The 14,095-nt window shown below is 40.5% G+C and overlaps 2 protein-coding genes across 2 annotated transcripts; one reads left to right on the top strand and one right to left on the bottom strand.

The window, feature by feature from the left end:
• The first annotated feature begins 440 nt into the window (after positions 1 to 440).
• Positions 441 to 3,735, top strand: LOC122171799 (ribosome-releasing factor 2, mitochondrial-like). Its single transcript, XM_042839574.1, has 4 exons — positions 441 to 837; positions 2,216 to 2,331; positions 2,562 to 2,744; positions 3,226 to 3,735. Exons 2-4 carry the CDS (start codon positions 2,296 to 2,298, stop codon positions 3,352 to 3,354), a joined length of 348 nt encoding a protein of 115 aa, XP_042695508.1. The 5' UTR covers positions 441 to 837; positions 2,216 to 2,295; the 3' UTR covers positions 3,355 to 3,735.
• A 553-nt stretch (positions 3,736 to 4,288) lies between these two features.
• On the bottom strand, positions 4,289 to 12,945 carry LOC122171798 (beta-hexosaminidase subunit beta-like). Its single transcript, XM_042839573.1, has 8 exons — positions 12,786 to 12,945; positions 10,020 to 10,200; positions 8,873 to 8,959; positions 8,205 to 8,277; positions 7,363 to 7,537; positions 6,498 to 6,588; positions 6,185 to 6,289; positions 4,289 to 4,482 (listed from the first exon to the last, which is right to left on the bottom strand). The coding sequence occupies exons 1-8, from the start codon at positions 12,928 to 12,930 to the stop codon at positions 4,419 to 4,421; spliced, it is 921 nt and encodes a 306-aa protein (XP_042695507.1). The 5' UTR covers positions 12,931 to 12,945; the 3' UTR covers positions 4,289 to 4,418.
• Positions 12,946 to 14,095: the final 1,150 nt, after the last annotated feature.

Below are 14,095 nucleotides of genomic sequence, written 5' to 3' on the forward strand. Positions count from 1 at the left end.
CACGGAGGTGAGACTCACCGGCCTGTAGTTCCCCGGGTCCTCCCTGCTCCCCTTCTTGTAAATGGGAGTGACGTGACCCTTCCTCCAGTCATCCGGGACCTCACCTGACAGCCACGACTTCTCAAATATGATGGAGAGCGGCTCGGCAACCACCTCAGCCAGCTCCTTCAGGACCCTGGGATGCACGCCATCCGGCCCCATAGACTTGTATTCATTCAGTCTAAGGAGGCACTCTCGGACTTGCTCTGCCCTTACAGTGGGGAGGGATTTACCTCCTTGGTCCCCACATAGAGGTTTGGGGATGCAGGGTTCAGGGACGTGAAAAAGACTAGAATCCTGGCCACCAGTGAAGACCGAGGTGAAGAACTCATTCAGCACCTCAGCTTTCTCTTCATCTGTTGAAGCCAGTTCTCCTTTTAAATTTACCAAAGTAGGTACGCCCGTTTTGGCCTGTCTCTTCTGGCCAATGTACCTGTAGAAGGTTTTCTTATTGTTTTTCACGTCCCTAAGAAATACCTTGTATCTTGTTCTGTTATGTGATCTACTTGAAAAGATCTTTCATTGTGCTTCATTGCTTAAAATTCATCTGGAAGTAACTTATTTATGTGTTGTTTCTTTGCCACCAAATTCCTGTTCATTTGTTTCCTGAAGATGTATTGGATAAAGTAGTAGGAGATAAAAGACACTTTGTGACTACAGAGCTAGAGGTGAGGCCTGTGTCAGGAGAAAGAACGGTGACCAAACCTATCATTGAGTATGCTGAGAGTGTCATTGAAGTGCTACCCAAAGAACTCCAGGAAGCAGTAGAAAATGGAATCACGAATTCGTGCGTTCAAGGTAAAGGAAGTGCTGTAACAGCTACACTGGTCTAATTTTTCTGCAGGAATCAATAATGTATGCATCTGGGAGGAAAAAAAAAAATCTGGTAGCTTGAAAGCGAAAACTGATGAATTTACTTCAGGTACAAACCAAATTCTGGAATTTCCTTAACTACAAAAATGGCCACATACCCCTTTTGCCATACCAGCAAAGGCAGCATGCCTTTGGTTTTAAGCTTGATTTCTTCTAAGTCAAATTATAATATTCATTTTCTTTGGTATGTTTTTGTGATCTAGTGTAATAGGTAAGGTACTTGTTTGATGACATCCTGTAAAGCATAGCAGTGTGACTTGAACTGGTTTTGGCCAACATGTCAATATCACACTTATTTATTTTTTAATTTTCTGTAAATTCATGAAAGTATATGAAGTGCATGTACTAATATATTAACAAAAGAAAAAGCCTTATCTAATTGTAAAGTGTGGGGTCTCTTTAGAACTGTCTCTTATATTTAGTTTAAAACATTATTTAGTAATTTGTGACAAAATGACTCTCCCTTACTCTCACTAACAGGTAGTGATTTAATAAAAGAGAATTACTGCTGAAGAGGCAGCATGTGGTGTTTCTTTTAAAATTGCTTTGTATCTGGCTGTGAAATGAATCTTGACTGCTTTTTTTCACACACCATGAAGACTTCAGAATTGTGCAGTCTACAGCATAAAATTCTTACCACTAAAGGCTTTTTTCCTCTAAAAATCCATTTAGCCATGTGTTCTGCAGCAAAAAGCTGTGTGTATCATTCTTTTTTTTTTTTTTTTTCCTCAGACTTGGTTCAAGCACCACATGCAGTCTAACACTGTTTTTGGTCTAGTTAAGACTTCTCAGTTTAGTCAGTTAAACTGCACAGGTTACTAGAGAGGCAGGTGATCTTTTATGAAATCGAGTTAACACTGCTGTTTTGGTAATGTGTTGATACTAGGAATTTCCTGCAGTCACTCTGTTGAAATACAGAAGATATTCTGCTTTTAGGTTAAACAAAAGACTCCATAACTTTCTTTGTTTCACTTGATGTCTTGTTTTAGCAGATGAATTTTAGGTATTTTAAGACAGTTTGGGAACAATTGTTTGGATGAGTGTGCTCAGGAACTTTCAATTCTGAAAATCATTAGCCATGTTTTTGATAAGGAGAATAAAGAAGTTATGAGTCTATATGCAAAGCTATGTAATGATAAAATGAAATAACAAGTAGCCATGCCCTTGGACATAAGGAGGAGAAGGGAAAGAGAAAGGCGAGATCCTGAGACTTTATTTTTTTTCCTCCTCTGTGTCATAATATTCTGAAAAGAAAGTGTCTGTTTTTTAATCACTTTTTTTCTTTTTCTTTCATTCTTGTTAGGACCCTTGCTAGGCTTTCCTGTTCAGGATATAGACGTGACAGTGCAGTCACTGACAGTGCATCCTGATACCTCCAACACAATGATATCAGCCTGTATCTCCCGTTGCTTGCAGAAGGTATAGCAAAGCTGTAGGCTGTTGTAGGGCACAGGAGCATGATGTATCACTGGGAAAAAGAGGTATATCATTGTCTGGTAATTGTTCTTGAACAGCGTAGCTCTTGCTTGGGGGATTTATAGCTTTTGGAGGTAGAAAATTTGAGTGGCAGTACTAATGAACCGTGTGAGCATTTCTTATGTCAGTTTTTGAAAAAGGATTTGGCATAACTCTCCATCGTTTCCATGCAGGCTTTGAAAAAAGCTGGTATTCAAATACTGGAACCCCTGATGAGCCTAGAAATCACAGTAAGTGAAGATCATCTCAGTGCAGCACTTGCTGATCTTGCACAACGAAGAGGCAGTATTCAGGAAATCCAGAGTCGACAAGATAACAAAGTTGTGATTGCTGCTGTTCCACTAGCAGAAATGATGGTACGTAATTGTTGTAATGCATAAGAAGACTTACAGACTTCAGATCACTTTTCCTGTTATGTATAAGCAAATCTGGAATTAATGTTTTTAATTGTATTTTAATTATTGGAGGTCTAAAGCAAGTTATTCAGAGGTTGTATGGATTTAGAGCCTGTTTTGTTTCTGTGCTTGCAAACTTAGTAGTATTTTGAACATGATTCAGTTTGTTAAAATGGTGTGCTTTCAGTTTTGTGCCAGAGCAGTAGTAAAAGCTGGTTTTACAGAGAATAGTTTAAAAAAAAAAAAAAAAAAAAAAAAATGACAAAACAAAGTTAATTTTTGTGTGCATTGCACTTTTAATGATGTAAAAAAAAATTACTGGAATGTTGCAGTATATTTAAGACTCTGTCCATTTTTCTCTAGGCATTTAAGAGCTTTCTCTGCTAGTTTATCTTCTCTGTGCCCTGAATTAGGTGATACATGTTTTCTGTTTTTTGTTCAGGGCTACTCAACAGTTCTGCGTTCTTTAACATCAGGCTCAGCAACTTTTACTTTGGAGTTAGCCAGTTATCAAGCCCTGAACAGTCAAGAGCAAAGTGCACTTCTTCAAAGGAGGATGGGGTTGGTGTGACTGCTCTGCAGAAAAATAAAGATACGACATATCCTCCATACTAAATATTTCCAGGAAACCACCTACATTGACCAGTGTGCTCTTCTGTGATGAACTGATAATGGCAAATGATGAATTAGCTGCAGCATGATAGACATCTGCTTGTGACTTTCCAAGGGAACATTCAAGGGACTGTGTTCTACAGGCAAAGCCTTCAAATTGCAGGGTGGCCCACTAGAGATGCAACCACAATCTGCTGCCTTGGCAATCCTTACCTTACAGATAACCACAATGAGAAGTGATGTAAATCCTTCGTAAAGGAATGAGCACTACGTGCATTTCAGTGTGTAAAAGAGACTATTTCTTATATACTAAGTAAAGTTTGTGAAGTTTTTAAGTTAATGTCTGTGGATGAATAACTACAGTTTTGTCAGTCTGCATCTTGATTCGCTTTCAGCTGTAGACAAGACTGTTCGAGAAGCACTTTTAACTGTGAAAATATGTTTCAGTATGGCTAGAAATCAACTTGAAATAGAATTCAGGACACCGATCTAACTTTAGTTTGCTTTAACAAGTACCTGGAATATGTCCATCTGCAAATTGAGTAAGCAAAAAATACAAGAACCAGAGTTCTCCCATAACATCAATCCCCACCTGCTACTTTGCTGTACACTGAAGATTTTTCAGATGTCTAAGAATGACTGATTAAAGTTTTAAATGGTCTGGACCTGCTCTGTATTACAATTAATTTGACATTTGCAGTAATTTGGGAAAGTAGCAGATGACAAAACACTTTGACATATAAAGAGCAGACTCTCTATGCAAGTAACTTTACATAACTAAAAATGAAGGAAAGTAAAGACTTCATAGTGAAGAATCCCTCTTTCTAATTAAAGTTTGATACAGAACGAACCTCATCATCCTAGATTTAAAAAAAAAAAAGGCCTACTCCAACAAGCATGTGAAATATCTTTATTTTAAAAGTGAAAATGTTTTTGGTTCAACAATCAAACCACATGTGCTCATCTACACATCTTTGCACCTCAGAGGCACTTCAGGTTGCTGAATGGAGGTGTCCAAAGCAATCACTGCCATCTTGCTTCATGGGGACAATAGCCAACAAAAAGAGGCTCAGCTGCTATGCCCCTGCTGTTAAAATAAAGTCAAATATGTATGAATAAATCAAATAATGGGCTAGTGGTTTAGGAAGGAACAAAGATAAGGGCAGCCAGTTTTAATCTGCTTTATGTAAACAAAATGGGCTGCGTACTTAGAGAGTGGAAAAAGCACTCTATTCTGTAGATTGCATTTTGGTTACTAAGCCAGATACAGTAATCTTGTTTCAGTTGAACCTACCAGAATACTAGAAAATGAGTTAAAACGCCAAACTTTAGGGCTGGTGGTCTTGCTCTTCTGTAAAATCTGTTGCTTTTAAGGTAAGTGATGAATATGAAAACACAAGACAGTTAACACTGCACATTCTCCTCTCAGGCTAATATTTCCTTCACATGCAGCTCTGATTATGTTCATTCTACTTATCACTACAGGAAGCTGAGTTCAGATCTGAATGGAAACTGTTTTTATAGTACAATTTCTGTAGCAGTAACCTTTCCCTTAGATGAGAAGAGCTATTGTTCTTCCACTGACCGTGATCTAGCTGTTAGAAAGTTTCTCCCTGCCCCTTCCCTCTCTGCCTGGTAATCTGATACATACATCCAGCCAGAGCTGTTTTATTTGGAAAGGCTTCTCAGCCTGCTGAAACCACCCGTCTGCATATACATATTCCACGCACAAGAACAGTATCAGGGACATATTTGCACACTTCCTAAATTTTCATAACAGTTCAATTAATAAAATCAGTGCTTTGGGGTTCAAACAGAACTCAAAAAAACTCATGGAAGGTCCAACGAAAGGCAGTGTAACTGCAGACAGAAGGAATGATCATTTAACCAATGGAAATGGGATGGTTACTCTACTGTCCTTCTAGCTTAAAGCCTACATAAAAGCAGTACTTTTAAGGAGGACATGTCCTTAATGCAAAGTTGTTGTTTTTTTTTTATTCACCATGAGCTTATGTGCCAACAAAGCACATGCTGAGGTACCCACAGAAATCTGAAGAGAGTGCTTGAATTTTGGGTGCTGACTGTAATTGCCATGTATCCTGTCCTTTAAAAACCTATATCTGTAAATACCTCAAAATCCTTTCTCTCATGGGTGGAATTTTCTTTGGTTTGTCATAGACTACTATAAAACTAGCTGGCATGCTCATTCTTGCTGTAGATCAGTTGCAGCAACATTTGAGCAATCAAACTGCTTTCTGGCTGCGTACTTTTAGAAGTGAGTCGCACTGAAACTTAAGACCAGATCCACCCCTTCACTTTCTACATTAAGGCAATACTTGAAAGAACAGGTCATTCAAGCCCACCTCTCATGCAAGAAGCTCCATTTGATTATCTCTGGTAACAATTCTTTCCAATAACTAAAAAAATCAGCCTATTTTTACTCCTGTCTGTGTACTCCTCCCATGTGCCCTTCAATATCCTTCATAGTCTGAAATAAGTCAGTCATGGAGTATGCTTTTTCTTCAGAAGAAAGCAGAACAGAGATAAGTTCTAGCATTTCAGTAAAGAGGGGTCATGATTTTGAGAATGTTATCTGCAAGAATCTTTTGAACTCCTGTCTTAATGTAACTGTTTTTTCCGTTCTGAGGGAACACTTGGGATGATATTTATGTGATCAGATGAGTCTGCTAGCTTTCATTCATTTTGGAGCCAGCAAATTAAGCCTGTACTTTAACTCCACTGGCTCTACGGCATGAGAGCCACAGGCTTACTGGAACCACTGATCTTACCTGAGCATGCGGCATCGATGGTTGGACAGTCTTCTATAGGCATCCTGCAAGTTGGTCACATTTTTGCTGCTCCAGAGTCTTTCCCCTACAGCACTTGCCCGAGGCCTGCGAAGATAAACTAAGTTTTAGAGGAGATACAGGCTACAACCAAGAATGGATAAAAGTTTTAAACACCAGGTCTTTTACCAGGAGCATCAATTTGTAAAGCTGCTTAGGATCACTACAGAACTCTAGCACTGTTACCACAAACATACAATACTGTTTGATTAATTCATTCTCCTTGTAGCTTTCTAAAATATAAAGAAGTTCATACCATAATCTTGGTGTGAGGTTTGTGGCATCCACATATTCTCCCCACAGGCAAGCTTCTCCACCTATTAAGAGCCTTTTCTGTTTTTCAGATCCTGTATTCAAAGCAGAAAGTAAGAATTTCTATTTGTCCAGGACACGGACATGTATCACAATTATTTTTTTCTTCAATACTCAGGACTGCTGTTCAGCTGTTACTTACTTTTTATCAAATAACATATCTGTCCTGAGCACAAACAGTATTTTAGTAGTAGAATGTAAGAATGACTAGCCCATTTTCCTGGAGAACACACCTCCTTTCTGCGGCAGAAAAGATTATAACTTTTATTTTCCGTTGTTTAGACACTCTTCAGGGATTCAAGTTTTCAAACTGCTCTCCCTCTACTACACACAGAACGTTTCTTGAAGAAGCTATGGACCTCTGAAGTTCTCCCTAACACTTTGCATAGGAAATGGCAAAAGTTCTGATTATCAGCTTCAGCCAGAGGGAGAGAATATACCTTTTTCTTTAACAGTCTAACTTTCTATGAAGTTGCTTCAAAATACAAGTTCCTTGTCCACCATCAGCTGTTTTGTGTTGTTCCTAAAGCATGACACATCTGTTCATGCCGTCCAGCTTCCTGTCTCACACATGCACCAGTGCCACATGTTGGAGGAACTAATGCTTTTCCATTTGAGAAATGGGAAGTTGTAATTGTTTTTTTCACTTGTTTGTCAGCCACAACTCTGGAAAATGCTCAAGACCTTTGACTATAGAGTATTTGATCATACCAACTGCATGCATCTCTAAATAGCCTTATCTATTCAATTTATGCCTTATTATGAACCAAATACATTCACGCACATCATACATAAAAAAAGTAACAAACCAGGGAAGTTCAGTGGTTCAACACGGTAGTATTTTGTCCAGTCTTGTCCATAGCTAATGTAGTCCAAATACCAGGGAGCTGCCAGGATAGCAGTAAACCCTGCTCTAGTGACACGGCTCAGTTCGTGTGCATAGTTATTTGCCATCCACACTTCAACTACAGTGTCTGGTTTCAGCTAGAAGGGAAAAATAAAAATAATTTCAAAAAAAATCAACATGAAAGATAATCCTAATTACTGTTGACAGGAAAAAAAGCCAGTAACAGATTTCAAAACTTGGAGGGGGGCATTTTGCTTCAAAAAGGAGAGCACTGGAAACTAACTTTTGGCACTGTTTTCTTTCCTAGACAGTCTAAACTAATAATCTGTTAGTTTTAAACACAGTTCACACTAGAGAGAAGTACAGATTGTAGACAGTCTGTTCCCTGAGATGGCTCCTACATGCCATCATACCAGTTAACTGATAACTTCAAAAAGCTGAGCACCTGGTGTTACTAGTCTAGGTGTGCTGTTACCTGGGAAAACTTGAAGTATATAAGAAGGCAGAGAAACTTTTCTATTCTTTACTCATTAAGTAAATATTGCTCTACATTAAGTGATATTATCTACTCTTACCTTGAAGAAAGTGCAGCAATGCTGCTGTTCTTGTTTCACCTATTTTATCTACTAGATAAATGGTAATAACAGGTTAGGCTCTACACCTGTGTGGACTTACTGGTATTGTCCACAGATTTCCTTTAAACACTTAAAGGACACAACCAAAACTACTTAATTGTCTATTCTGGAAGCCACCCATGATATTGTGTTGTTTTATGAGAGTATCCTATTTACTTTTCCATCTTACCTCTGCATTGTTATCAAACACTTCCTGCCAGACCATGTATCCTTTGTTATAGGAGGAAACAATATCCAAAATCCTAGGATTTAGAAATAAGATCATGCCTGTGAACTTCAAGCAGCTCAAATGCAGACACCCAATGCAGCAGTATTTCCTACTCTAATGCATACTGTGCCTTTTCATTCCTACGGGACCAAAAGAAGCCAGACTTCTCTCACTTTGGCCTTCAAGAACATACTTATAAGGAAATAAGAAATTACATTAACATAGACTTCAGTACAGAACTGCCAGTAACTCAGAAAGATGTTGAAATGTATGCCACTTAAGAAAAATCAATGAACATCGGCAAAAACCTTTAGATTTTCTCTCCCCACCTTGTTTACTGACATTTCAGTACACCCAGTTTAAAGATACCCAATACATTCAGAGTGTGTTTAGAACGAGCCTACGTATCCTTGTTGTGTCCCACATTTTAAAGACGTAAACTCTATATTCTTTGTATAAACAGAAAAGAAACTGGGATGTGCCCTCATGCATTGAAGTTATTGAAATTTTTAAAATATTATTATATATGCAATACAATACAGTCTAAAATATTACATATCTGCACCCTGACATCCCCCTCAGACAGCAGGTGTGAAAAGCTGGGGAGAAATTAAAAATTAAGCACATACTTCTGAACATAGTATGATTCCAGTTTAGCATAGTCAATGCCAAATCCTTGCTTCTTCATGAAATCTTTCACTTCAGGGTTAGATCTCCTTAAACAGAAAAAAAATAAATCAGAAGAATTATTTTTTGTTTGTTTTAAGCCTGATTTCCTAATTAGATTTATCCACACACAGTATATTAACAGATGCCTTAGACATGTCACAGCCTCAAATGCACAACAGAGCAGAAGTAGCAGAATAATACGATTTAGGTATTTTGAAATCAAATTTAATCATGATTTGAAACAAAGCCAATAGCCCTAATTCTCTGGGAAAGCTACTGGAGTAGCTGCCCTCAAGCAGCTTCTGGCAGGGTTCCTCAAGCTCCTAAGAGCCCTAGGGTTCCTGCTGCCTCTATCATGTTGTGGGAAAACTGCCAGCAGGTCCGGAAACTAAGCAACCAAAGAGCACCAGGGTATCTGCAGGAGTTACATTAAGAATCAAACTTGAAAAGAACTCCCTTAAAGCAAACCAACACTTTGTACTGAAACATTTGACAGAACTTATCTCTACTTCAAAAATTAAAGCAAGTTCTGAGTGTTCAGATTTGTTTCTTCAAGAGAATCCACAAATACTAACAAGGATCAATTTGAATGCTAATCCTATTACATCAGCTCTCAATTCTGTATTATTATTAGTTACTCCACCAGAAAGATTTAAAAATAGCCCAAATCCACAACTTGAAGAACTGTACTAATGTATGCAGTATTTGTAATGTAAGCACCCAAGAAGGTAGTACTGCAATTCTTAGCATTAACAGATTTTCTATAAGGCAGGTCTCAATGAAAAGGACTGGTTTTCCTTTAACACAAAGCACTTCAGCATTAATAATCTTCTATAGTGCTTAACTCCCCAAATTTTTCTCCCTTCTGAATGGTTAGTTTTCATAAAGAAATCCTTTAGAGTATCCCAACATGCATGAAAAACAAATGGTCAGAGCAAAATTCTGTACAACTGTAACTTGCTTATTGAAAATGCTCTGCCTATAAATTCTTACAGAAGCAGGAGCACAGAGTATCTTTGGGATAAGCAGAGAAAGCCATCTCACAGCTGATGGATTTAGGCAAGTTTAAGAGGCACTGGCTATTTATTTTTTGAACTGTGACCATACCAACAATCGAAGCTCACTTCATCTCCTCCCAGATGGATGTAGGCGTCAGGAAATACACCACTGATTTCTCTGAATAATGTAGCCATGAAGTCATAAGTTGAATTCAAAATGGGATTTACAGGTCCAAAGGATCCACTTGGTTGTTCTCCACTGTAACAAGGGGTGAGAAGATCTTTTTGACCTAATAGAAACAATTAATGGAGGATATTTAGTTCCATACGGGCTTGCTATCTCTGCTAACAGGAAGTAGTTCACTCATATTACAGAGGTTAATATTCATTACTAAAGTGCTCATCTATTCCATACAAAATTGAATAGAGACAAGCTGAAGCAGTTTTGCCCAAAGCTGAAGAACCCTCTAACTGAAAATGAAGACTCCAGCTTTTAAACTTCTGATTTAAAACACAAATTTATAGAACATACTCCACCACCTAGAAAGCAATTCCTGGATGACTACTTGAATAACAAAGCTTTAATAGATTTAGGAAATATGCCAATTAGAAGGAATCAGGGTCTGTGGTGAAAGAACAAGAGGAAATGGCTTCAAGCTTAAAAAGGATAGATTTAGGCTGAATACAAGAAAAAGTCTTTCACGGTGTTGGTGAGGCACTGGAATATGTTGCCCAGAGATGTGGTTGATGCCCCATCCCCGGAGGCTTTCAAGGCCAGACTGGATCAGTTGGCCCTGCACAACCTGATCCAGTTGCACATGTCCTTGTTCACTGCAGGGGAGTTGGACTAGATGACCTTTAAATGCCCCTTCCAACTCTAAGGATTCTATGATCCCTATATTCAGTTTACATAATTGCAGCAGCACCTTCCTAGCTGCATGTTTTCTACTCCAAGCACATTCACCCAAGCAGAGTGCTAGTAATACACTGCTTCACCTGCTCCTCTTGCATGACTCTAGGTCTCCTTCCAATACTTTGAATTTAGATGTAGGGAAAGCACAGCTGTAGTTCTCAGGTTCATGAGCAAATCCAGCTTCAGTTATATTAAAAAGCTATCATACAAGAAACTATCAGGACCAGCTCATTAAAGACAAGTGAGCCGAATCCTGCTCTTCATGTGACTACAGGTCAGCTCAGCTACTTGTAGGCAAGCCACTGGCAAGCATCTGGATTTTGTCAATCACAGAAAGTTTCAACCCCCTGCAGGGAGGGCAGGGACACCTCCCTCTAGACCAGGTTGCTCAAAGCCCCATCCAGCCTGGCCTTGAACGCTTCCAGGGAGGCGGCATCCACAGCCTCACTGGGCAACCTGTTCCAGTGTCTCACCACCCCCACAGTAAGGAATTTCCTACTGATATCTAACCTACATCTACTCTCTACCAGTTTAAAGCTATTTCCCCTCATCCTGTCACCACATGCCCTTATAAAAAGTCCCTCCCCAGCTTTCCTGTAGGCCCCCTTCAGGTACTGGAAGGCAACTACAACGTCTCCTCTGAGACCTCATAGTCTTCTCCAGGCTGAAGAGCCCCAGCTCTCTCAGTCTGTCCTTATAGAGGTGCTCCAGCCCTCCGATCATCTTTGTGGCCCTCTAGACATGCTCCAACAGTTCCATATCCTTCTTGTGTTGGTGGCACCAGAACTGGACGCAGTGCTCCAGGTGGGGTCTCACAAAACAGAGTAGAAGGTCAGAATCACCTCCTTCGACCTGCTGGCACGCTTCTCTTGATGTAAGCCAGGATATGGTTGGCCTTCTGGGCTGCAAGCACACATTGCTGGCTCATGTTGAATCTTTCATCAATCAACATCCCCAAATCCTTCTTTTCAGGGCTGCTCTCAAGCCATTCTGCACCCAACCTGTATCTGTGTTTGAGATTGCCCCAATCCAGATGCAGGACCTTGCACTTGGCCTTGCTGAACTTCATGAGGTTGACGTGGGCCCACCTGTCAAGCCTGTCCAGGTCCCTCTGGATGGCATCCCCTAATGCTTCATAACAACCAAGACTACATAAGATGAAAGATTCAGAAAAATTGTTTACCGGTTCAACTTCTATGTTGCTCATTTCCTTCTCATGTAACGTAAGTGAGAAAGAGCCTGGGGCATCTTCCAATGTTCTGGACACGTTTCCCACAGGATGAGCACAAGACTCATCCTGTAGCTAAAGGGACTAGAAAATGTACACTATTCTCTGTTTAGCCGAAAACTCTGCAGCTTAACAGCAGTCCATACATCTTGAATCAAGGCACAAGGTTTCCTGGTCTCTGAGTACATGTAATCACCATAACTCTGGACTCTATCAAGAAAAATACTACTACTTTGAAACCCAGAAAACAGAATAAAGCTTTGCTACCATTTGTACACCAGCAGATCGTGTCTTTACTAGTAAACAGAAGTATCAACTACTTTGAAAGAAAAAATATCTCCAGGGACTGCAGCTCACTGTTGCTAGCCTCTGCCTTATTACTCTAAACTCAAGATGACTGTATGGGGTGAAAACATCAATATGAAACCAAAGCAGATAGTATATACTTAGCCTTTGCATACAAATCCAGCATAGGAAATGACTGCTCAGTTTCAGCTTCCTCCATTCACTTTCGCTTCTCTCACATCTAAGGTCTTGACCACTGCCGATTCCTCCCCTCGCTTACCTCTTTCCAAATGCCTTTCAAAGTACTTCAAAAGCTGCTTTTAACAAGCCCACTCACTTTCATATTATATTAATATATAATATATATAATATAAACATATATAATAGGAATACTATGCTGCACTTCACTCATCACAATGTTTTAAGCATTAATACTTTCTCTGACATACCTTTTCCCCAGGACTGTGTGTGTCCTGGGGTATCAAACTCTGGGATAACTCTAATGCCTCTTAATCGGGCATACTCAATCACCAGACGGACGTCAGTAGGAGTATAGATGTGGTTATAAGAGTAAGCCCCCTGTGAAGTGTACATATTTAGAGAAAGTTTACATATCGTTACACCATCACAGTTTTTAGTAGATAAGGGTTATTTATTTATTTACTTATACAAAGAAGTAAATTTGACTTTCCCTCCTTCTCTTCATCACTGATTCTGAAACAAAGGACCCTCGTGACGTTACATTCATTATTAATGCAAACATGCAGGTGATGGTGAAACTCCCACAGAATCACACAGAATCACACAGAATCACCCGGGTTGGAAGGGACCTCAAGGATCATGTAGTTCCAACCCCCCTGCCTAGCAGGGCCACCAAACACACACATTCAGATCAGGTTGCCCAGGACCCTGTCCAACCTGGCCTTAAACACATCCAAGGACGGGGCATCCACAACCTCCCTGGGCAGCCCGTTCCAGGGCCTAACCACTCTCCTTGTATAGAACTTCCCCCTAACATCCAACCTAAATCTTCCCTCCTTCAACTTGGATCCATTTCCCCTAGTCCTGCTGTTGTCAGCCCTTTTGAAGAGTTTACTCCCCTCGTGGGTGTAGGTTCCCTTCAGGTATTGATAGGCTGCAATGAGGTCACCCTGCAGCCTTCTCTTCTCCAGGCTGAACAAGCCCAACTCCCTCAGCCTGTCCTCATAGGGGAGGTGCTCCAGCCCCCTGATCATCTTAGTCGCCCTCCTCTGGACCCTTTCCAAAATCTCAATGTCTTTCTTGTACTGAGGGCTCCACACCTGGACACAGTACTCCAGATGGGGCCTCACAAGAGCCGAGTAGAGAGGGACAATCACCTCCCTGTCCCTGCTGACCACCCCTCTCCTGGTGGAGCCCAGGATCCCATTTGCCTTTCGAGCTGCCAGAGCGCACTGCTGGCTCATGTTCAGTCTCTCGTCCATCAGGACCCCCAGGTCCTTCTCTGCCGAGCTGCTCTCAAGGACCACTCCTCCCAGCCTGTACGGGTGCCTGGGGTTCTTCCGGCCCAAATGCAAAACCTTGCACTTTGCCGTGTTGAACCTCATTAGGTTCACCCGAGCCCAGCCCTCCAGCCTCTCGAGGTCCCTCTGAATGGCATCCCTTCCTTCCACCGTATCAACCGCACCACTCAGCTTGGTGTCGTCAGCAAACTTGCTGAGGGTGCACTCAATTTCCTCATCGATGTCATTAATAAAGATGTTAAAGAGCACCGGTCCCA

The sequence above is a fragment of the Centrocercus urophasianus genome, unplaced genomic scaffold (genome assembly GCF_019232065.1).
Source record: "Centrocercus urophasianus isolate 14NV4802_14NV808 unplaced genomic scaffold, USGS_Curo_1.0 seq_975, whole genome shotgun sequence".
Classification (NCBI taxonomy): Eukaryota; Metazoa; Chordata; class Aves; order Galliformes; family Phasianidae; genus Centrocercus; species Centrocercus urophasianus.